This window comes from Haemaphysalis longicornis, unplaced genomic scaffold, assembly GCF_048455015.1.
Source record: "Haemaphysalis longicornis isolate Haplotype H1 unplaced genomic scaffold, Haemaphysalis longicornis Haplotype H1 scaffold_7, whole genome shotgun sequence".
NCBI classification, from domain to species: domain Eukaryota; kingdom Metazoa; phylum Arthropoda; class Arachnida; order Ixodida; family Ixodidae; genus Haemaphysalis; species Haemaphysalis longicornis.
Genome location: NW_027526422.1, coordinates 48872360 through 48897189, shown reverse-complemented (window position 1 = coordinate 48897189; position 24830 = coordinate 48872360). Strand labels below are relative to the sequence as shown.

Sequence of the window (24830 nt, the reverse complement as noted above, 5' to 3'; positions counted from 1 at the left end):
CCGTGTGGTTCCATTGTGTTGCTGTTATGTTGAGTGATCTGGTTTTTACTAGCGCCAGAGGGAATTCCGCGTCCGGGTCCACACCGGTGGCAAAGGCACGCAAGTGCTGCTGTGTTACGGTGAGTCGGCGGTGGTTCTCGAGGTCATGTTCTTGTCGATGTTGTCTCTGTGGTAGAATCGGTAGTCTCCGTCAGCTTTGGTGAGGTAAAGGTTGTTGACATTGGTGCACCGGCTGAGAGCAATCTACACGCCCTCCTCTTCGCAGCTTTGTTGTTGTTGTTGTTGTTGTTGCGCCTTTTGGTATGGCACATACCCAATCAGGGGATCGGCCAATCAACAGAGGATGGTTAAAATGAATGGAATTCTTATCTAATCACGAGACGTTTAGGAAAGATAATTTAGACCGGTTTGAAAAACCGCAGCTTTCTTCTCGTTCTTCTTCTTCTTCGGCGGTTCCCCTACGGGAAGATGACGACGGTGGTTGAAGGCGAACCTATCTCGCGATGGATTCTTTGGTTGGCCAGTCCCTAGGGGCATCCTGCCACAATCAGCATCAGAGGCGCTACGGACGGGGCTGGTTGAGCTGCAAGGCGCGTGGCGCTTCCTGCCAGACCTTTCCCACGGGAAATTCAACATCCTCCTCTAAAGTTTTAAGTTCGTCGTTTCCGTTGACGTTCAGCTTCGCGTGCCTTCGTTGTATCAGTAGCTTCTTGACGTAGTTTGAATGAGTCAAGGACATAAGGCGCGTTCGTAGCACTTGCTCCTGTCCCGGATTTGTAGCGTAGTGGGAAGAGACCGCGTACCTCCCGTTGCGGCCAGAGAGTCGTGGGATCGAAACCGGGCGCCGCTAACTATTTCTTTTTTTTATATAGTGTAGTATCGCGGAGCTGTGGGTGTAAGGAGGAGAGTTGCGCATGCGCAGTGAGCGTGTGGACGGCGCCGCCATCAACGACGCAGGACCAGGCGAGCCTAGGAAATGCTCCGCATTTAAAACAATACAGAATTGGCGGTACTTCTTACCGTGTTTTTTAATTAAAAAAAAACTGTAAAATATGGCCTTACGGAATAAAGAATACTTATCTGGCAGTTTTATGGACGCACGTTTTAAGTGCGAATGCACTTCTTAAGCGAGCCTGAAGCGTCCGCCGCCGTCCGCATAGCAACAGCTGCGGGTGCGCGCGCTCCTCGTCTTCCTTGGCAACGGGGGGAGATGGGCGCGCGCTGCCTGGCCGCTGACATGGCACATACCCACGTGGGGGATTGGCCAGGAATCTCCTCGTCTTCCTTGGCAACGGGTGGAGATGGGCGCGCGCTGCCTGGCCGCTGACATGGCACATACCCACGTGGGGGATTGGCCAAGAATCGGGCGTGAGAAGGGCTAATGCACCCGCTTAAAGGAGTACTGACACGAAATTTCAAAGCTGAGATCCGCTCTAGCAATCAAGTACAACGACAACACAAATAGGTGTCTGTGAATAAATGCATCTTTCTTTCTTTGTAGTTGTGTGTGTGTGTGTGTGATCTCTATTTCGCGAACATTACCGAACCGCGCAAATTCAACTCGTGCATTCGCACTTTCACATTCTTCCCCTCGGGGAAATGCGGGGAATTTTTTATAACCAGGCGAAATGCAGCTCAGTAAGCATTGCAAGAAGCCTCACTACTGGTATCACCGAATGTTTTATTTCAATTTTGATTTCGGTCAGATGATCTGCTTCGGTGGACACGTTTAGATAAAGATTTACGGTGGCGGACGAGAGAACATCATCCTTGCTGGGTCACCAGTGACTACCCACCAATCAACGATTGGTGAGTCACCAGCAGAGTCACAATGATGAACGTTGTGCCAAAGCACGAGGAGGCTACCGAGCCTGCAGCGTCTATGCCATGCCACATTGACGCGGGTGTTGCGGTGCAGCGCCGTGTCCCCAACGGCTAAACGTTGAAACTACATATGAATTCTTGGATAGTCGGAGAAATATGACATCGGTAACCCAATTAAGAAATAGGGACATTCCGTAGCGAAGGCAGCCGAAACGCTATCATCTTTCTAGCAACACTGTAAATTACTGCGAAACAAAACAAGACTCCGGCCGCTTTTGGCTGAGCTAGTGCTGAAACAGCTGCTAAGGTTGTCCTCTATTAGTTAAAGCAAAGTTAACTTGATACCATTACAGCCCTTACTATATTTAGGCTCACCGAGCGGTTTTCCGTGGGCACTGGGCGTCCACAACCCTCATCTGGCTAATCAAGCGTCCACCGAACAATCGTTACCATCTCTTCCTAAAAAAAGTTGAGATGCGCGAAAGCTTTATCACAGTAAAACTGCCTCAAAAGTACGTCAAAACGTCGCTAAAAGTGCGTCCAATCGATAGTAAAACCTTCAAAGACCCCAAATCGCAGACGAAGAACGAACCCATGCGACGATTTTTCGCGCACTAAGTGAGCGCATCTACGAACGACCTAAATGTACGCCGATACGTGGTTTGTATATCATTGTACTCCTTCTAAATGATCGATGCCTCTATTGTCTTACCTAAAACCGTTCCTCTTAAAACGAAGCTTTTTACCTCTACCCCCAAGGGTTCTGTCGCGACCATTAATGTAATAAAAAAACTCCCGCAAACAAAAGTTACTGGCACCGCCAGGAATTGAACCTGGAACAAATAGATAAATGGAGCGAGGGCCCGTTGTCTTACCGATTGAGCTACGAGCCCACGCGAAGACGGGGGAGACAGACGGTGCACTCACCGAGCACGTCTGCGTGTTTACCCTCTGCGTTATCGCTGAATGCCACGTGATAGCGTCACGCGACCTCTCGCGCAGCTGTGCGCTCCGCCCACGGCACATGTAGCGGCCGTGTGCGCGCCTTGCGCATGCGCTGGGACTTATAAAAAATAAAAGAAGCTCACACCAATGCATATTATCTCCCTTTTCCTCCGTCTTTGCCTCCGATCTCGTCGCCTCCGTCGGCGGCGGCAGATACGGAGAAGTGAGATTGTCTAACACCGGGTTTGAGCTTCTTTAATTTTATTAAAAAAATAGTTTTCACTCATGTGCTTCACCAGTAAAACTCAACCAACCACCGTTCATTAATCATGCATTGATTTAACCTTAGCAAAAAATCTCTCTGTGAAGTAATAAATGGTGTGGTTAAGTGCCTTTCACTTGTCTCTGGTTTCACTCTTTGTAGCGCCACGTGTGTGAATTCAAGTGACGTCGCATGGGTAAGCGTTGTGGGTGTCGTTTACAGCTTCACTTTTCAACCCTCTTCACAGGGGGGATTGGCGTGCATTTTTTTCGCGATGTTCAAGTAACTGTATTGACACAATGGAAGCCTGGTTTTACGCACACGCCGTTTGTCCAGAGATGTTATCAGAGCTTTTCGTTCTATGGGGAAACCGGTCTACAGGGAAATGCATTAATATTTTGACAGGGCGCCACCGGTTCCACTACGAAAGCTTTCGCTTTAATACGTCAACGTCACTACCACCGACAAACAACGATGGCGGCAGCCAGAAACGAGTGCCCGCCTGAGACTGGAATCGGGTGCAGCTACAGCTGGAGTGTGGAAAGGAGGCGTGCCGCTAAGCTCACCGATAATGATACCACGACGACAGCCACCCGCCGGGCAAGTCGCGGGCAGCTGTCTGCGTGCTGGCCGCCCTCAAAAGCGCTCCTGCCGATCGACCTGGCCCCAGTTACTGACGGTCCCATGCAGTGTGCCGCCGTGACGGTACGCATGGGGACGACGGACACCACTGTGTCCGGCGTCTACTTCCAGCCACAAAAACTCTGAGACGCAGTGGCGCTGTGTCGGCTACGCGCAAACCTGGGCTTGGAAGCCGCAGTATGTGGCGAATTCAACGCACAGTGTTGCAACGTTGTCATCCCAGCGCTGACACCAGTTGTTGCGACCGGGTGGGCCGACCCGAGCCGAGCTCTGTCGCCTCCGGCATACGAGTGGTAGCATGGTGTGACGAGCGGCCAGCCGCTGTTGCAGCCGTGAAGAAGTCCAGAAGCCGTAGGCTAACGTAACTGTTTACTTCATAGCGAGAGGCGAGCCGAAGCCAAAAAAAAAAACAATGCCCCGACGGGCGAGGTAACAGTACAGGACTCGAGTAGAGTGACAGCATGGATTCTCTGCTCAAACAGGAATGGGTTATAGCGCTTGCTGGGCCTCTATTTATACCCAAAAGCGCAATGGTCAAAACGCCAACAAGCGGCAGCACGCCACGAACGTCACAGACACACACAACGCTCTTTCCAGAGTTCCTGAGCAGTCGGTAGCGTCGGCGCACGTTTAGTCCGAGAGAGGGGAGAGAGGAGGACTCCGCTGCGATCGCGGGGCCTCTGTGTCCTTTAAGAGCGTTGAGACGAGCCTCGCCGACAGCCGCCGAAGTTTTGAAACGGCGACCCAGGCTTGCCCCGGCATGAAAACACGAATCCCTGACACGGTGGGTCTTGTTTTCAAAGGCGCACGCAGTGGCTTCGCCGCACAGCCGAGGAGTGATGCGGAAAAGTACGGCGGCGGGCCGATTCGTAACAACATCATCTGGCCCAGGGGTGTGTGTGGGGGGGAGCCACCACGCCACCCGCATGGGACGAGAGCTGCTGGACGCCGCCACCTCCTGCGGATTACACGTGGCCAACACCCACAGCCAACCTTCGTTTGCCCTTGTCGTCGTGGCACGGCCCAGCAGTCATGCATCGACGTCATCATGGGGACGCAGCGCTGCGCTTAATCCTGGGAGAATGCCGCCAGCACGTGGGGGTCTGACCACTACCCCATCCTGGCCACACCCTGGATCCACCGCAAGCTAGCCGACACCAGGGTTTCTGCAATCCCAAGCTGGACGTCGCCTTCCGCAAGAAAATGACAAATGCACAGAGGACCCGGAAGTCGGCTTCCTTGCAGCAGTCGTGCGGAGCGCCGACAAGGCCACGGTACAGGGGGAGGTACCCCTGTGCATGCCACTCCCGAATCTAGAGCTGCTTCGGCTTCGGGCGCGCTGAATCGTAACACGGCCAGCACTGAGGCCCCGGGGCGGTTATCATCACGCACTTCAGGCCTCTCCTGCTGCGGCTGCACGCGGCCGACCAGCCCACCAACAGCAGCGGCTGCCCGGAGTTCTCCCTTGCGGCCAAGCTGCACAGCCTTGCAGGTCGCAGCCTCAGCCTCCCGATCGAGGCTGCGCGCCCTCCGACTCCACTGGCTGCCGGGCCACTGCGGCATCCGGGGCAACGAGGACACCAACGCCCTGGCCAGGGAGGCCTACCAGGAAGGCACCTCAGTCTCCTGGCGTGTCACCTGCTTCGACGAGGCATACACCGTCCTGGCCCGCATGGCGCAGACCAGGAAATTACATAGCCTCCCAACAACCCCCTTCCCCGCAAGAGGATTTCAACCCCTCCTCCCCAAAAAGATTCCACAACCACGAGCATCCCTCTCAGGAATTTATACACAACCACCCCCAGGAGAATTTCGATACCCCCAAAAATCTAAATTCTGGATAAACCCCTGCTGCAAACGATGCAATCCGACCCACGGGTTGTGAGTGGCCTGGCATTGCAACCGTCGTCAGCGCGCTTCAGCAGGGACGCCCTTCGCTCCGTATACACGTCTCGACTGCTGCAGTTTGTCGGAGCACTTGCACCGTCACAGACGCCGGGACTCCCCCACCTGTGCGGACTGTTCGCAACCAGAGACGCTGGAGAATCTACTCTGCTGCCGCCCCCACCTCGCGGTGCCCAGTGCAGCGCTACACTGAGGGCTCCAGCATTAAGGCGCCTTGCCTGCGCCGGCATGGAGGTCCTCCAATCCTCAAAGGGGACTGCGGCCACGCAATGGGAGGACTTCGCCGAGCTGTTCGAACTGCCACATTGGCTGATGTGCCTGGACTGACTTAGACCTATATTTTATTCTTCATTTTCTCTTTAACACTCCGATCTATTCTTTCATTCCCCTCTAACTTCCCTACTTTCCCCGCACTGGGTTGTATGCAGGTAAACTCACTGTTGAGCTCAATAATATTCCCAATGCACTTCATTTCGATCCTCTCCCTCAAACCACAAACAACAACAAAGCGGATAATAGATGTGATTGCACCAGGTGCCGCGCCTGCGCAGGGAAGTTCGTTTTCCCCCATCAGTGCTCGCGTCGAGGAGGTGACGCTTTCGTGTGCATCAGCGTTTAGGTACATTGCACCGATGTTTGTCGCCCAAAAAGTAGGGCCGTTTTACATCTAATGCTGGCGTGGGGAGTAATTTTTGTAGGAAAGATTGTAGGTTCATCACTGTTCTTAAAATTCAATCTTTAAGAGCGTCAGAAATTTCAAAGCTGAGATAACTATGCAAAATGCTTCCCTTTTATCAGAAGATATATCTCCCACCAAGTTTCTACCTTAGCCGTTCAGTATAACATATTTTAAATCCATTTTAATCTTTGCCCGCACAAAAAAGCCCAGAGCGGGCCAGCATGACATCATCTGAATTGCCCCAAACTGCCGACGTCGGGGTTCCCGTGACGTAGCCGACGCACTGGCTGCGGTTGGCGCGCGCTGCTACACCGTACGTACACGTCATGGGTTGGGACTGACGTCATGCTGCCCGGGCGCGCGCGGATGGTGAAGACCTCGGTCGGTCTGGGCGAGCGCGTGCGCGTCCAGACCGGCAGCGGTGAGACAAGAATGGTGACGTCAGGTGCTACCTCGTATCATGGCGACCGCTCGGCGTTTGTTTTGTCGAAACCGAAACTGACACGAATAAACGACGCCGTAAATGACTGTTTACGCTGGGATAGACCGCCTAATGTGCCATTCTATGATTAATGGGCTAATAGGCACCCATGGCAACGAAAAAAAAACGTAACACGTAAATTTCGTGTCAGTACTCCTGATCACGCATAAAAGCGAAAAATAAAGCCGCCAGAGAATAATAGTAGTGGAACTGCACTGAGATGGCATGTATGCACCAAGACAAAGCTGTTTAAGGTCCTTGAATTGGTGAACATAGTTGTGTTAACTCTACGAATTTTTTAAATGAGCAGCCGTTCTCGTTAACCATTTCTTGGTTATGTACTACTAATATCGTCACTTTTTTTAACATGTAACAAAGTGAAACACCTTGTTGGTACACACAAACCTCGCTTAATGCCGCAAGCCTTCAGTCCTGTGAATTTTAAGCTAGTGTCACTACAGCTAGTGTCACTATTTAGTGACACTAGGTACGGCCATGGAAAGTTGTCTTTTGTGTCAGGCCGTTGGTCAACATGAAATATCGCCTCCATATCGATGACGACTTCCCGGCCTGCCTCCCCTCTCGCCCCTACCTGTAGGGACCATGCTACAGTTGACTGCAGGTGTGAACCAATTGCTTGTTCTGGATTATGAGTACAGCGGCGTATTCAGCATGGTATGACCTATGGCAGAAGAGAACAGCAGGCAACCAAATTTCGCCCTTTTTTTACCACGAAAGTGTTTTATTCCGGGATACACAAAGATTTGAGTATCCCGGATATGACGTGCGTAAAATGACGCCAGTATAACGAAGCAAGCGGCCTGTAAAGGGTGCACCCCTGCACACAGGGTTTTCTTGCGGAGAAGCAACCTTTAGAACCAAAGAGTACGTCATATTTAATTTTTTTTTCTACTGCAATAGCCCTAGCAATGCATACAGCAACGTGCGACTACCTCACAATTATCACGGACTCGCAGCAAGCCTGTCGAAGATACCTCCTTGGAAGAATTCCTCCACCTGCCCTCAAGCTTCTACAAGCCGTAGTATCACCTCCTAACGTGACCATCGTTTGGACCCCAGGTCATGCCTCCCTCCCCGGGAACGAAGCAGCCCATGCTGCGGCCCGCGAACTTCACTTCCGGGCACTCCCGACGAGGCCGGGCGACTTGGACACCCTGACTGACACGCTACAGCCACTACCAGCCACCTACTCCGACATCTTAGCGCACTATCGCCACACCCGCCGAGAATACCCTCCCCCACACCCTGCACTCACCAACGAAGAATCCCGCATCTGGCGACGTCTCCAAACAAATACATTCTACAACGGCACCATCCTCTCCCATATCTCCCCCAGCCGTTTCACCTATAACTGCCGTGACTGCCACACCCCAGACACAACCCCCCACCTCGTATTCTTCTGCCCACACCACCCCTCCCCACTCCCCACACCTACTCTCGAGCAGTGGGAATGCGGTGGGTGAGGCGATCTTGACGAATTCATAGCGCAAAAAGAACGAGGACAGAGAGAGAACACACAGCACAGCGCTACTGTGTGTGTTGTGTGTTCTCTCTCTGTCCTCGTTCTTTTTGCGCTATGAATTCGTCAAGATGATATTTTGTAGTCCTCTCTCATATACCTCCGCAATGTATATAGAGTCCGTTTCATGTTTCGTTGCGAGCTGCCTCCTACATTGATGTCAGCATAGGTCTTGTTTGCCTTTGCAACCTGACGATTTCTCCCGATTCGCTACCGCAACACCTTCATCCATTCACAAAGGGATCAACCTTGCAGGGACAGAGGGTGTAACACAATGCTTTTCACGCCGTTGTCCCTGCTTAACTTGGAAACATACCTCAAGTGCCATTATTCTGTAACTTTGCCCAAGGCCTCCTATAAGGTTAGGCTGCCTCCCTACATACAAAGTAAGTTGCTTCCAAAGTTGGTCAGACAATCCGTTATAATTAACAAAAACAAAGGGAGTGCAAAAATGTTGGCTGCAGCCATGGTGGCTACCATCATGACTACAGCACTAAATTGGGCTTTACAATTAAATAGACACACATGGTGTGACAACCAATGCGCAACATGCGCCTTAGGCAGTTCAAAGGTGTTATTAAACCAGCAAATACAATACAAAATCGCGAGAGCCAAGAAGCCTTTATTTTTTTTTCAAACACAGAAAAAGAAATCAATAGAAACAACATGAAAGAAAGCCAACCTTGTTTCCCCAAATGCACTATGACCAGCATCAGCACACGGATAAACATTGCAACATGGTGGTACACAAAATGATTGAAGTGCTCACGTGAACAGTACAAGCGTATTTCCAACAACTTCAAGGACACCTATCTAGGAGTGCAAAACGTCCACTAAAATGCTCAACTGAGCCCGACTTTTGTGCAGAGATCATTTATCAACACCTGCACACATAAAGCCTTCCAGGCCTCATTACAGGGTTTCAATCATGAAAGAGAAGAAAAACAATGAGGACAGGGTTTCAATCATGAAAGAGAAGAAAAACAATGAGGGAACAATGGGGGAAAAAAGCTTCAGAGTCACATTGCAAGCTCAAATGCTAGACAGTTTTCACTAACAGTGCGACAAGAAGTCCCAAAACGGAGTACGTAGCTAGTTTCTAGAATATGTAGAGAGTACAACATTAATGACACCCTTATACTTTGAAAAACTCTGGTTGCGACGGGTTAGCTAGTGGTTATAGCACTACGAGCGCGCGTTGTGCCCCCGACAGGTCTGAAAAAATACTTCTCTGCAAGAGCCAGGGAATAATACCTGCTTTTCTAGATGCTTGGACGTGCTGAAAAGGGGCCCAACAGCACACTATCATAGTAACAGTTCTGGTCCTCATATGCACGCGAATACCGCTGCACCTGCTCACCTGAAACTAGAGTTAGGCACAATCACAGATGCACGAGATGCAGCCAGGGTCACACTGAAAACAAGAGCTCAGCCTCTGAACCGAAGTTTCCATTTACCGGTGGTACAGTGGGATGGAAACTTAGTGCAGTACTGCAGTACGTGTCATGCATACCGCAGTTTCTGCGAAGGAAAGTTTGACATCCACCTCAATGCAGCCATATGGCAATAAAGGAACGCTACAAAGGAAATTTTTCTCCAACTGTGAAGCTTCTCAGAAAGCTGTATAGCTTTCCTTTGTAGCCGTAAGGCTGCATTGAGGTGGATGTCAAACTTTCCTTCACGGAAACTTACTCCACCTTGGGGATTTCCCCTAAATCTGGTCAATTAACACCTGCCCATCACTTCCGAGTTGTTGATCAATTCACTCTCGCGCTACAAACAACTAGCCTCCTGGTTAGCTCAGTTGGTAGAGCGGCTGCTCCAGTTAAGGGGTGGTCCCGGGTTCGAATCGTGGACTAGGGCGAATTTTTCTTCCGACTGCAAATCTTCGGAGAAAGCTGTATAGCTCCCCTTTGTAGCCGTATGGCTGCACTGAGGTGGATGTCAAACTTTTCTTCACAGAAACTTACTCCACCTTGGGGATTTCTGCTAAATCTGGTCAATTAGTACCGCAGTTTTGTTTCCCTCTTTGTCCCGATTATTTTCACCAGTCTTGGACCCAACCTATTTAGTGAGAAGGGCAATCAGAGCTTCAATACTCCAAATCTGCATCACCAAGGTTCCAGATGTATCCAAGAACACCTGCTGTGGTGGCTCAGGAGACGAGGTGTTGGCGCTACTGAGCACTAGGTCGCAAATTCTATATGTTGCTGGGGCGGGAAGTTCACGCAAAGCTCTACACTATGGCGTTCTTAATAGCCCAGATGTTGCTTCGGCAGTTGAAATTTGATTAATGTTTAGCATAGGAAGCAGCATTTTAAAATCACACGCCTTTACACTGCAACACACAGCTCTGACAAGACTAGACAAAGGACATAATCCAACCCGTTTTTGTCCACGGCTCATAACGGTACAAGAACTCCAACTGCATAACATCCGACTTCAGAATTTCTTGATATGGCACAAGACAGCGGTTCAGGTTCAAAGAACAAGAGATAGCTAATTGTCCCTTAGCCCTTCCATTGACAGGGCCACCTACGTGCTGTCCCGAGTATGGGAGACACGTTCAGCCAGCGTGACACAGTTAATTGCTAGCGCAGCCTGACAGCCCTAGCAGCATTTCTCACATTTGCGAATGCGCCATAACAACAACAAAAAAAGCTCTCACTTAGCGGCAGCGCATCTCGAATAGACTACACAGTAGGCCGCCACTCAATCTGGCCGTCAAATGCACTCTCTCACAAAATGGCTGATGCACGCTCAGTGTGCCGATGCAAGCACTGGCCCACTCTGAAAGCAGCTTCCCTAGCTTACCGTGCACGTGTGTGCAAATTGTACTATTTATGTGTCCTCCTCGAGGACACCACATACAATGCCCCCAATCTGAAAAGTCAGACTTGAGCAAACGCTTTTCACTTGCCCAGAGACTTTAAAAATGCACTCCGACTTTTTTATATTAACAGGATGTGTGCCATTTAGCAGCTCGTAAAACTTCTGGCCAAAAAAGGCGAGGCCGAGATTACGACATCACGCCGACGAATGCATGGTAAGGTTTCTCCAAAAAAAAGGGCAACAGATAACAGTAGTGATCTTGGAAACGGAATCCTTAGCATGCGAAAGCAGTAAAAGACCTTCAGGGCCTGCTTTGGTGTTTAATTAAAACAGCATTTGCCAAAGATGATAGGATCAACAGGCCTTAAGGCTTAGACACGTTCTGCGACTCCTTGGAATGATATAATGCCAAAACAAAGCTCCACGGACAGGACAAAAACCCCATATGACTTGTCCTGCAGTAAATCTGAAGACCTTTAAAATGCCCATTCACTTTCATGAGCACTGTTAAAGATGTGTTCGCCGGGGGGCTGTAAGAACACACTCCAGCCTGGAAAACTTGCAGACTTCCTTCCGTGACGCTGCGTCTCTAATTACAACAACAGCGGCATAACAGGAAAGAAGGCAAGATCCCAAACCCGCACAACCTCGGCATTTTCAGTCAACCTCCCATAAAGGAGAGAGAAAAACTCTCCACAAAAGCCCGCCCATGTGTAGAGTAGGAGTAAACACATCTATCTGGTCCTGATTGTCCAGGTGCACTAGTCACAAAATTGGCCGAGAAAGGACAAGCAGTGGCGTCACAGCCAACTACAATTTCCCTTCACTGACTGGTTTGTGTCAATAGATAGATGAAATGTGCCCCACACTCTCAGATCGGTAAATTGTGTTCTGAGATCAGTATATACTCTTCCACTTCCCCCTAACAACCCCTTTTAAAAACTCTACGCTTTGCTGTTCCCTCTTTGTGATTTACTCCAGTTCTGACGACTTCCTGTGACTACAGCTCTGACTGCAAGTTCCGAGTTCTGACGACTTCCTGTGATTACAGGAGTACTGCAAGGCGCTGTATGGTACCACCTGCACTACATATAACTGTGCTAATTTCCGTAACACCATGAAAAACGAGAGAAACATATGAAAATACAACTGCTCTACGCTTTTGCTAAATACATGCAAACCTAGAAGAGTTGTTACCCCAATTCAGGACAAGAGATGTTACACTGATTTTCCACACAGCTAGGGAGCAGTGTTATAGGTGAGAGTGACAATGTGTTTGCAATACTTGGCCTTCACACAAAGCACCTCGAAAACACCACAAAAACAGACAATGCTACCGCATCATGCCTGAACGAGAAGACACAAAAACAATGCAATCACACTAAAAACAAAAAAGAATAGAAAGCACTTTGATTTTTCACTTATGCAAGGACTTCGCGAACTCCAGGAATAAAGTTGAAGAACGCCCAGTGAGTCATAAAAGGTAGAGTCATACAATTTGCTACCGCAGGTTCTTCAGAAAGCCCGCATGGGTCCTAAAACGTCCGTAAAAAAACCGAAACGCAAGCAACCCCGCTTATAAAGGGCTGTAAATGGGTAAAGCATTCGCAGCCATTAAAAAAAAGAAACATCAACATTGATGTGGTCAGTAGCAAGTCACACATGTACCAGCTTCCATGATGCATATCATCACTACCAGTGTCTGGCCACGTTACCCCAATCACAAAGCCCTAAATGCAATGGCTGAACCTTGATTCTGGCTTCAAAGTTTGCCGCTTCTTCATTTACGCCAGCGGTCAAAAACCATAAGGCTGCGAACCCCTCAAGGACTAATAAAGGCAGCAGGAAATCCTACAGCAGAGCACGGGAGGATGAAAACATGTACTCAAACTTTGTCACTCGTAAACCTGTTCTCAACTTTCGCATGACGAAAAAAAAAAAAAAAAAAAAAAACCATTGAACTTATTAGCGTGTGTCTGTACATCAAACCTTCTGCGCAGCCGTAAGGGTCAAAGTGGACAGGAATTTGCACCAACTCAGTAAGGCGTTTGCAGACACCCATTTTGTAACCAACCATCTACACCACTAAGTTCACCAATCCAAAAGCCAAGCCGGCCGAGACACCGCTAATGAAGGTGCGTGTTTGCAGAACAGGACACAAAATGTGCTGATGACAAGCGCCGTTCTGGCCTGTTTTGGTGGTGCGGTTCCTCCCTAGCAATGCGAGATACTGTTCCCAGATTGATACAAGCCCGGTACTTGATGTACGCATCCAGCACCATCCACTGGTTCGCTTGGAACACTCCTATTCTTTTGGGCAACCGTTAAAACAACTCTGCTGTTGAGCCTAGTAGCCCAAGGGTAGAATCGGGGGATTGAAACGAATGCCCTGGGTTCGAGTCCCAGCAGCACTTTATTTTTTCCATGCCGTGCTTTGCTCATAGCTCCTTTCTACAATTCTTTTTCGCATATAGGTGGTATTCATCAAAAGGTTAGCTGTCAATTTTTTCGCTTGGCAACACTGGAAACTGCCACGGACATGGCGCAGCTTGTGCTCCTGCGTCCACACGCTGGGAGAGAAAAAAAAAAAAAAAAAAAAAAAACACACACACTGACGTGCGTCATCCGCTCCATTTCAACCCAATTCTCAACGGTGGTGTCAACAGAGATGTTATTAATCGCACTCACATTGCAGTCGAGGCATTACTTTGCGTTTGGTGGGGTAGAGTTTGGAACGTCCGACACAAATCATGTGCTTAGCACGGACAAGTACCACCGTCCCGTGGAGCCCGACGTAACCAATAACGGAGCACTCACATGGTTGCCTGCACGCGTGCCTCGCCAGTGAATACAGGTTATAAGGGTGGCTTGGTATCTTTTAGGTAGGCTTGAGGGTGGGGTGTAGCATATCACGTTTATTTTGTGTTCTGCACTACACTGGAAGTGCCGGACTTGCACCTATCTCAGCAAGGAATATCGCCTTACCAACGACTGGCTCAATACTGAGCCCTGATTCAAGGGTCAAATGCCGCTGCCACTCCTGAGGTACCAAAGAGTAGCACCAGAACCACACCAGAAAAACGTTTTTTACCTCGTGTTACACCAACGATCAAAGTTGCACGAATCAACTGCACTGACAAGCAACAAGCATAACAGCCAGCCCTATCCCCCCCTTGTACATGTATGGACACACTAAACAGTAATAGCTCACACTATTTTGCAGAGCAAAGCATGCCAGTACCGAGAAGTCCACCAAACTCCACATACAAGACATAGCAAATTACACAGCCAAAGCGGTATACGCTAAGAATAGAGAGTATATAGGGTTATATAGGTGCGTACGGGTTATGCACATAACAAGCATGCTTTGGGCAAAACACTACGCGCAGCTCTGGCAAACAAAACCAGCGCAGGTATTACAGCTACAGTTCTAACAGCTCTATGCATACATAACGAAACATGCACCTTTATATCACATAACAAGCCTGCTCAATTCCGAACCTCGTATGGCAAACAGGGCACCCCTTGAATTGTGTGCGCACACGCGAGTTGGTGGACCGGACAGGAAAGATGCAGAACTGCCCCGAGATCTCCGGGCGAAATCTCCAAAGCTCGCCAAAGATGAGTAATGGACCCTAGCCACGTCGATAACAGCATTCAATTTCACAATTCTTTGAGACTGGATTTGTTTGATTTAAAGCACGAAGAAAATGATGGCTGGGAATAATGCCTTGAATGTTCCCTGCACGCTAGACTTCTCGGCAGAATACGTTCAGCAGTTGGAATACAGCAATGCATTTTTGAGGCAACAAGATTTTTGCCCCAGGTTTGATTGTACCACGGCCTGCTTGTCTGCACAATCGTTACTGCAAAGAGTGGACTTGTTTTTCATCACTTGATGCTGGAACGATAGCCTTCGCTACCACGTACTCCCCTTTGTAGCAGACATGATGCTAAAGTGACACCTTGCAAAAGCACTTAAAATAGACAAGCTTTTAGTGCTGCAGATGTCACTGTACAAACTCACCCAGCTTACCGCCCTTATAGTGATACAAGGGCGGTTTTAGGTCAACAGGGAGAGGCTTCAACCCTGTAGTAGACTTAGCTGGGCCGACTATAATAACTGCTGTTGTGTTAACAAGTTCAAGCAGTGCTAAAAGCAACATTCAGAACTTTCCGGGAGACAGCCCTGCATGACCAGCTAAGGAAAGAAAAATAAATTCGTACAGCAGGAATAGCTATTTCAACTTGGGCTAGAGCAAAAACAGTCACAGAAAGGAGTTAAAGACAACAATCGATTGAATGCTCTGGCTCTACAGTCCTGTTTTTCCATTGCTACAGTTGTGACAGCTACCCAAGAGCACATACACGAATACACTGCTGTACACACTAAGGGGCTACACTAATACTACAGTGCAAGGCAATGTCAATTAGGCACAGTGACACACTGAATTTCACACCAACCGAAGTCCGTCCGTACTGACCAAATTTATGAGATGCAATGCAAAAAAAAATAACTGTCCCATCTGCCACACATAGGCCCAGCCCCTTTCCTTTTATCACAGAACAGCAGCAAACCCAAACGGCGATCAAAAGAAAAAAAAAAGAGAGAAAACGATACGAGCAAAGCTTACACCAATAGGGAGAGCAAACACGACACCACAACCTTGCACATTAATGACTCTGTAGATGAAGGAACAAAATAATGCCTCATCAGACCTGGCATTCGCCTTTAACGTCCGCCGCCCAGCAGCTAAGGGTGCCACACTAAATATGACCAGACAATGTCCTAGTGCGGATAACAACAGGCTAGGAACAGTAAGAGCACAAACAATCCTACATCAGATCAACAGCTAGGTGAAGAAGGGCAGCATTTCCAAGAGTCAGCAAACAAAGCGGGCTAAATACATTTGCGTTCTTTACGCACAGTGCACTCGCACCAGGACATCGAAGGGAGAGCCAAGTTCCTTTCTTGATCTTGCTTTTTTGGCCGAGTCTCTCTCCCCAGTCTGTTGTTTCAAGTGCACCGTAGAATGTGATAATACTAACTAGCCCATCAGTCTATGCTCATTAACACATTCGCAGCAAGACACTATCAAAGGTGGCCTCAGACGAAGAAAAGCTCGCATCGACATGTGTCGTTTGTTGGAGGAAAGCTGCACAAACGAAGCTGCAAAGCCCAAACGTGTGCAAAGCACCACTACTCGTCATTATGCCTACATTCATGCAATTGAATGACAATCTTCTGGGACACAAGAAATGTCAAAGAAAGGTAATAAAGCACATGCTTTAGCAGCTTGCAAAAATAGGCTGTTTATACAAATTTCACGTGCCACTATATGATGGAGGGAAAAGCAACAGCCCCACAGGAAGTACACTCTTGATATGGAGGAAAAAAGAAAATCACACAACTAGAGTATCAGTGATGCTGACCTGCTTATTCGGGCAAATGAATGAGATGTGCCTAACAATTAAAAAAATAATCTGGAAAATACGACGATATGATGGCATTATGTTACAGCTGAGAACGATCCAGAGATAACGATAATGAAGACTTTGGTATCAACCAACAGAAGGTCCAATCTAAAAATGTGACAGCAAAGAAACCAGGATAGATACAGATTAAAAATACAATGAATGCATACAGCTTTCTCGGTAAAGTGTCCCAAAAATAAAGCACTACTCAACTGCTCCAGTCATTTTTTTATCTTGGCTGAGTACACAACTTAAAAATAAGTATCTACTGCAGCTCTAGCTAAAGTTCAAGAGATACTATATTACTTTTCCTTTAGACAAAATCTAATATCTCAAGAAAGTTATCTCATACATACAATAGTTTCAGTTATCCCGCAGCAAGGACCGTACATAGCACATGGAAAGCAGTCTCATAACCTCCCTCCTTTGAACACCAAATTCCACCACGAAACATCTACTGTCAACAACAGTAGTCTTTGGGCAACATCTTGACAGTACTAATCACGTCACACGACGCTGGAACAACAGCTTAATATACAACTGAAAATACAAAAGCTGTTTTTGCTCCTCGACGATCTCACCTCATCTTTCTTTCCAATAGAGAAAGAAATAACAAGAAAAAAAAAATGGCATACTGATTGAAAGCAAGAAAGAAAAAGGGAAGAAGAAAGCTTGAAGAGTCTTACGAAAGAAAAGAGAAGCCATGAGGAAAGAGTAAGAACAGGAAAGAAAAGAAAACTGAGAAGACTCGGTTGTGTCCACAAGCATAAGTCTTTGGAAGGTACCTGTGGACTTGCGTAAGCAGACCACTTTGACTGCGTCCTTTCAGGAGCTAATGTGGCAGCGCGGACGGCTTTGTGAGCCTAAACTCTCTCTACAATGGGAAAGAGTACAACCAAAGGGGAGAAACAGCAGCAGCAGCAGCAAAAATGATGAACGGAGACAACCAAATGGGCAGTCATCAAGGGTGGAGGGGTAGTGGTGGTGGTGGTGGTGGCAGCCCGGGGACAGGCGCGGCGGTCGCAACTCCCAAGCGGGGCTGGTTGAGTGTGGAGGTGACGACTTCAGGAACAGACAGTCACCTGGCTTGCCAAGGAGCATACGACCTCCAGATTCAACAGGTCCCTGCAGAAGGGAGCAGAAAGGGAAGTTAGTGCCTGTCACTGGTGCTCCCTTCTCCTGGGATTAACCAGCTTTAAACCTCACCAACTCTCGTCATAGTATTATACCATATTTACACGATTGTAAGTCGACTTGAATGTAGATCGACCCCGCCAAAATTGCATCTCTCCCTCCCTCCCTCCCTCCATCCCCCCCCTCCCTACCTCCCTCCCTCCCTCTTTTCCTCCCTCCCTCTCTCTCTCTCTCAAAAAAAAAAAAAAAAAAAAAAGTGCAGAAAGCAGCCTGTGTGAACGCTGCTGTGAACGAGCACCGAGAGAGTTCTTCGGGCCCACGGCACTCATGACAGATGGGACAATTAAGCACAACTCAGAAGTGAGAAGCACGCGGCAACACGGTCACCTAAAAAATCGTATCACAAAGAAAAGCTCTTCCGTCAACTACCAATAACCCCCATACGGTGGCTCTTCCATCAATGATCAATGTTCCCACATGAACCGTACGCTCTTGGTGCGCGCAGTAGATGTTAAAAAAAAAAAAAAAGCTTTTGTATAAGCACGCGGAATAACCATGGGAAACCATGGGCGGGAAACCATGGGCGGGACCATGGGCGGGAAACTTTATTCCCAATCATGAGAACACATTCGCTGTGAGATGACAACCACTGAAGCTGCTGGCAGCGGCCACTGCCGCTCACGATTTCCTTTGATTCGTGAGTACGTTACTTGCATTCACGAAGTGTTTTGTTAGTCTCTAATAAACGAAATGAGTATTACCGAATACCTTCAATCAATGCATGGCGCTGATGTAGGCACAATCATATCACGTTATTCAGTACACTTCCAAACACGCTGGTGGAAGGTTAGCCGGTCTAGGTACGGTGGACAAAAGGTCTAGATTGGGAGCGCCAACTTTCATAGTCGGCATCACCTTCATTGACACCAGAATGTATGCAATGGTATGTATGCAAAAGTGTCTTCACATGGTAAGAAAATAGCTCAAACCCACAGCTATTGCAGTCATAAAGATATGGCAAGTTGTTTCAACCGATTCACCCGCCTCAGGGTGAGACAAGGATGGATCCCAGTAGGCACCAGCACAAAGGCTACAAATCGCTGAAAGAGCTACTGTGTAAGTTGGAATATAAGTCGAAATTTTTTTACCAAGAAATCTGCCGAAAAGTCACCCGTCGACCGGTCATTGGCATAATGTTAGTTGTCATCTGGCAACCAGGCATCGGGCCCACCCATCGGGCCCACCCAAGCCACAAAGGCACCATTGCCACCAACATCAATTGAACCCGCCGCCATATTTTATTTTCTTCTTTCTCTCACTGTCAGTGAGCATGTGCGTGCTATTTTCTCGCTCAAGAAAAGTTTAGGCACTTAGTGCCAGTCCATCACAGCACTTAAAAGAAAGGTCATACAGTATGACCAAGCCAACAGCAAAATGTCTGACTAGTGTCGGTACGGTGCTACCGAAAAGAGTGTGCGCTACAGGTGTAATCTGAAGGGGCAGCTCTCGGTATGCAACGCTCAGAAGACCCCGTTTCGTGGGCACTGAGCTGTGCACCTGGAAATGAGGGACAAAGTGGCCACTTTTGTCCGCGAGCATTTGTGCGATGCCTTCACGAATGGGTGGCCAGCAACAACCCCAAGACGGTTGCTGACCGCCTGCACAAACCGGCTCTCGCGACTCTCTGCTCCATGGTGTGCTCCCAAGAAGTGCTCCCAAAGCAATTCCTCGGACTGCGCCGAGGATGACTTGCACGTCGAAGACAGCCAGGTAGAGGCAGTCGTCTGACAATATTTCAGCCAACTCTCATGAGCAACCTTGTGCTTTTAGTCTGAATAAAAACGATTTGTACCTAGCTTTTTTTTTTTTTTTTTTTCAATTTCTCGGACGCAAGGTAAGGGGGTTGACCAACATTCCGGCTCGACCTATGGTCCGACTTATACGGTACATGACCACACATGAACTGTAACAACTGTATGCATGCTGAAAGCTTCACCGCCTTTCCCCCTCACGTCACTTGATTGATTGATTGATTGTAGGGTTTAACGCGCCGACGCAACGCAGGCGATGAGGCGCGCCGTAGTGGAGGGCTCCGGATTAATTTTGACCACCTGGGGATCTTTAAAGTGCGCCGAAATCTCGTACACACGGGCGTTTTTGCTTTTCGCCTCCATCAGAAAAGCGGCCGCCGCGGCCGGGAATCGAACCCGCGACCTCGTGCTCAGCAGCGCAACGCCTTAGCCACTGAGCCACCGCGGCGGGTCCCCCTCACCTCACTTCTATCCTGTCTTTGACCTCCTCTCAGGACACCAAAAGAAACTACAAAGCAAGCTGAGGGGCTCGTTGGTCTGACACGATTAGAATGCAATGCCTTAAGGACGGGACGAACAGAAAGGAAAGACACACCACACACCACTGTGTGGTGTGTCTTTTCTTTCCGTTCATCCCGCCCTTAGCACTTCGCATTCTTAATGAAACAAGGCAGCTTACGCTGTGGGTCTAGACAAGTGGCATCATTCAACATAACCACCTCTACACCGACTCTCTGCACTCTAGCAAGGACTCACCGCAGGGTGCGACGCGAGTCATGGTGGGCCCTGGCACCAAGGCCACGTATGGCTGGGGAAGCTGGGCGGCAGAGGGGGCGGGGCCCCCCGCAGCCGCTGCTGCTGCGGCCGCCGCTGCGGCCGCCGCGTTGGCCGTCACCACCTGTGCCGTGACAGCCGAGGCGAGGCCGCCCACGCGCGCCTTGTGCTTGGCCCCCTGTAGGTGCGCGTCCAGCTGCTGCTGGGAGGTCATCGACGTGTGGCATGGCTCGCAATAGAAGGCGCCCCCCGCAGACTTCCTCAGCTGCTGCTGCTGCTGCTGTGCCTGTTGTTGCGGGGAAGCCCCCTTCACGGCCATCCCCGGCGGGGGCCTGCAAGGGTACAGGGGTGGCGGGGCAGAATATACACCACCAGTTGAGCAACATGCATGTGCAATGACGACGTTCATGAAATATTAAGTACTGCGTAGTATTATGCATACTGCTAATGGTAATGGTATTGCTAATGGTAATACGTAACCTGATTGATTGTGAGGTTTAACGTGCCAACAGAAAGGCAGGCGATGAGGCACGCCGTAGTGGAGGGCTCCGGATTAATTTTGACCTCCTGGGGATCTTTAACGAGCGCCGAAATCTTGTACACACAGGCGTTCTTGCTTTTCGCCTCCATCAGAGAAGCGGCCGCCACGGCCAGGAATCAAACCCGCGACCTCGTGCTCAGCAGCGCAACGCCTTAGCCACTGAGCCACTGCGGCAGGTGATAATACGTAACCTGTAGTACTACTGCATGCAAGTACATGCTATCTAGTACTACAGATTCTGCATTAAGTACTACACAGCACTGTTCAACACTCAAGGTTATCCTGAGAAGTACCCCGAAGACGACATTCAAGTTTTCTTTGCACAAAAGAACTGGGCAGTTCATACACCTCGGTACTGTCTTGTTCGCTGGGAATATTGCTGCCATATGTGTCCACAAAAGAACCTCAATTGAAGAGTTAAGGTAGGCTGAGAGGATTACACTAAAATTATTTCAGTTCTTCAATACACATTGTTTTTTTCTTCTGCTTTTTGAAGGCGAAAGCTTTGTTTCACCTCCCCCTTCCCCTTCACCTCAGATACTCTTGAGTATGGATTGAAAACTTCCTTCGGTCACCCCAAGATGTTGCCAGCACTATGAAATTTGCATTTTTATTATAAGCACTCTCTAACAGCTTGCTGCCTCCATGCCAAACAGGCGCCGGAAGTTTAGATTAGTCTACTGAAACATAGCACGGTATTTCACCAGTGCAATTGTGTCGCTATAGGTTCTACTCTTGCTTGAAATTAATGATAGTATTCAAGCTGAAGAATTTTTTTCGGCAAGGAATAAACTGTGAGCCCAACTGTACTTGCAATGCCTGATGAGAAAAGTTATTTTGGCCATCCTGCTGCTACAGGAGCCACTCAGAGTAGGTGGTACATGTTTTCACTTTTTATAGGGCACCAAACTGAGTTGAAAATATTATTTAATTACTTCACAATATTAACCACAATCCATAAGCCATGTACGGAGTGCTTATGGGATATTTTTTTGCCTTACAGTACCCTTGCCCTGTAGCCATTTTTAACAGCCTCATCCAAATACAGTATAACCTGTGAGTAGTACGTCATCCAGGGGACCACGGATTGTATAATTGAGGTAGGCACCTAAGCAGCAGACAGTGCTTACGGCAATGCTATTGATGGGACAAAAGGTAGATACGATGCAAACATTTATTTGAAGTTTTCATGCTGGCCTGTACCTAAGTTGGACTTTGGCAGCACAAACTCTGGATGCGACAGATTTTTTGCATCTACTTTGGTACACATGACGACACGACGGCGAAGATGGAGTGGAGGCAACAGCTGCAGCAAAATGAGCAGTCATCTGCCTAAAGAAATAAACAGTCCACTGTACTGCTCCTAAGCATTCTCAATTCTGTGGGGCCTTGAATGTACTGAATATTCAGCAGTGCGATGGTCTGATTTTTTACACCGTACAATGTACGCAAGGACCATAAACGCTGTCTGTATGCCGTGCGGTGGGCGGCCACATTTGCTTATGTCTGCCCAGCGGTAAGTACGGTCTTTGTCAAAGTTTTGTGGGCCAAGCCAGAAACGCGCAGGCTGCAAAAAATTCAATGTACAAGCTTACGTTCCGAGTGAGGCTGAAGCTTTTCATGCCGGAAAGCTATAGAAAACACCATTCCTACTTCCTTAAAATATTTTTGCCACATTTAAAGGTAAAGCCGATTCTTCGAATTCTTTGTGGTCAAGGAGGCTTAGGATTGGCCCACAAAATTTTGACAAAAGGTGTGCATTCCTCTTGCAAGTGATATGGCTAGCAAGGGTGGCGAGGGGTTATAACAAGGTAATAACTTTAACGAAGCAAATTCAGCTCCCACTTCAATGTCTTTATAGCCTGTATTCAATAGCGAGGCACACATGTAGGCAACCATGGGAGTGCGCCGTCACTGGTTACGTCGGGCTCCGCTGGACGGCGGTACTTGTCCGTGCTAAGCGCATATAATGGGCTGGACATTCCAAGCTCTAGCCCACCCAACGCAAAGTAATGCATCGACTCCAATGTGAGTGCGATTAATAACAACTCTGTTGACACCACCGTTGAGAATCGGGTTGAAACGGAGCAGACGACGCACGGCGGTGGTATTTTTTTTCTTCGGCGTGCGGGTGCAGTCCGTGGTGCTTCGGCCATGTCCGTAGCCATTTCCAGTGTTGCCAAACGAATAAATTGACAGCTAAATTTTTCAATGAATACCACCTATACAATTTTACTGTATTTTGAAAGGGTCAAAGGAGTAATGTGCAAGCTAGCGAAGCAAAAAAATGCAGTTTGTGCCGTGCTATCCGAGAGGAAGGAGTTCTCAACTCACTGTCGTTGCCAGCGGCCGGTGACGGGGTTGTAGAAGCCCTTGGGCAGGGGTGGCTCTCCCCGCATACGCCGCTGGTGGTTGCGCCCGTCATAGTGCTGCTTGGCCTGGATCTCAGAGGTGAACGCCACATCGCACAGCTTGCAGAACTTCTCCAGCGTGTCTGGGATGGGCCGCTTGCCCGATTCCTGCAAACGGGGGGAAATCGTTTGTCGTCACTGACCCCCGACTCTTGATGACCATTTCGAGATCAGAACAAAATGACCCTAGTTGGACCCCTGAAAGCCCACTGCATAACTGCATCCGTAATGTTTCTGTTACAGTATCATGGGAGAGCGCGGCTGCTAGTTTGGGAAGGAGCTTCCCATTCAGCCATTAGATTAGCCTTCTTACAGTAATACCGCTGTCCTTTTAATTAAATCCACTCGCAAACTCACTTTTCAGGCATGCTACAAACAACCGATGCTGCAAAGCAATGTTTATATGTGAATGCCGCAAACAGTTTTAAGAAAATATTCACATTAGGGCACGCAAATTTGCTTCAGTAGCCATGTTTAAAGGAGTAGGGGCACGAAATTTCAAAGCTGAGATAACTATGTAAAATGCTTCTTTTTTATCAGGAGATATCTCCCAGCAAGTTTCAACAGTAGTCTTAAGTATAACATATTTTAAATCCATTTTAATCTCTGCCCGCACAAGAAAGCCCCGAGCGGGCCAGCATGACATCATCTGCTACTTGCCCCAAACTGCCAACGTCATGGCTCCCGTGACGTAGCCGACGCGCTGGCTGCGGTTGGCGTGCGCTGCTACACCGTGTGTACACATGACATGGTTTTAGGACTGACATCATGCTGCCCGGCCGCGCGGGGATGGTGAAGACCTCGGCCGGTCTGGGTGAGCGCGCGTCCAGACCGGCAGCGGTGCGACAAGAATGGTGACGTCAGGTGTTACCTCCTGTCATGGAGGCCGCTCGGCGTTCGTTTTGTCGAAACAGAAACTCACACGAATAAACGACGTAGTAAATGATTTTTTTACGCTGCGATCAACCGTCTAATGTGTCATTCTATGATTAGTGGGCTGGTAGGTACACATAGCAGCGAAAAAAACGTAACACGAAAATTTCGTGTCAGTACTCCTTTAAAAAAGGATCATTTGGAAACAGCTGGTATTGTAAAAGATAACCCCGCAGAAGCTAAATTTATGCGGCAACTTCAAATAATTTAGATTTCTGCAGCAGGCAGTCTGTTCCATCATAGTTTTACTATTTCAGGATATAAATACAGTGGAACCTCAATGATACGATTTTGGGTGATACAAATTTCTGAGAAGACCTGGCAAAATTGCATTGTTTTCAATAGGCAAAATCTTGGCTGTTACGAATAGACCTGCGCGGCCCAGTGGATGATACAAACAAGCCGGCGAGGCACCTGACTGCCGAGCGAGCAAGTGACGGTGACGTACGAGCTCTTTCTCCCCTCTATGTCACTCTTTTTTCAGGAACGGCCAGGCTGTTGTTTTCTGCTCATGAAAATGCACCGTGCACGCCACAGGTGCACTGACGGCGCCACGAAACCACCCGCATGCTGCGCGCAGCACAGCCGGTGGCGGCAACATGGTGGCAGCTTCGGCCACAAAGTGGTGCGGGGTGCTCGAG

General features: G+C 48.7%; 2 protein-coding genes across 2 annotated transcripts in view; both read right to left on the bottom strand.

Annotated features, from left to right (window-relative positions):
• The window catches only part of LOC144146282 (uncharacterized), a 108075-nt gene extending 102728 nt beyond the window's left edge, over positions 1 to 5347 (bottom strand). Inside the window, exons 1-2 of the mRNA XM_077678243.1 lie at positions 5291 to 5347; positions 5110 to 5227 (exon numbers count right to left, since the gene is read on the bottom strand). Coding sequence (XP_077534369.1) covers positions 5110 to 5227; positions 5291 to 5347 — 175 coding nt within the window. The remainder of the gene's footprint in view (positions 1 to 5109; positions 5228 to 5290) is intronic.
• Positions 5348 to 8882: 3535 nt separating this feature from the next.
• LOC144145552 (uncharacterized) overlaps positions 8883 to 24830 on the bottom strand; it is a 29245-nt gene continuing 13297 nt past the window's right edge. Inside the window, exons 4-6 of the mRNA XM_077677199.1 lie at positions 23180 to 23364; positions 20287 to 20636; positions 8883 to 17710 (exon numbers count right to left, since the gene is read on the bottom strand). Coding sequence (XP_077533325.1) covers positions 17700 to 17710; positions 20287 to 20636; positions 23180 to 23364 — 546 coding nt within the window. The 3' untranslated portion in view covers positions 8883 to 17699. The remainder of the gene's footprint in view (positions 17711 to 20286; positions 20637 to 23179; positions 23365 to 24830) is intronic.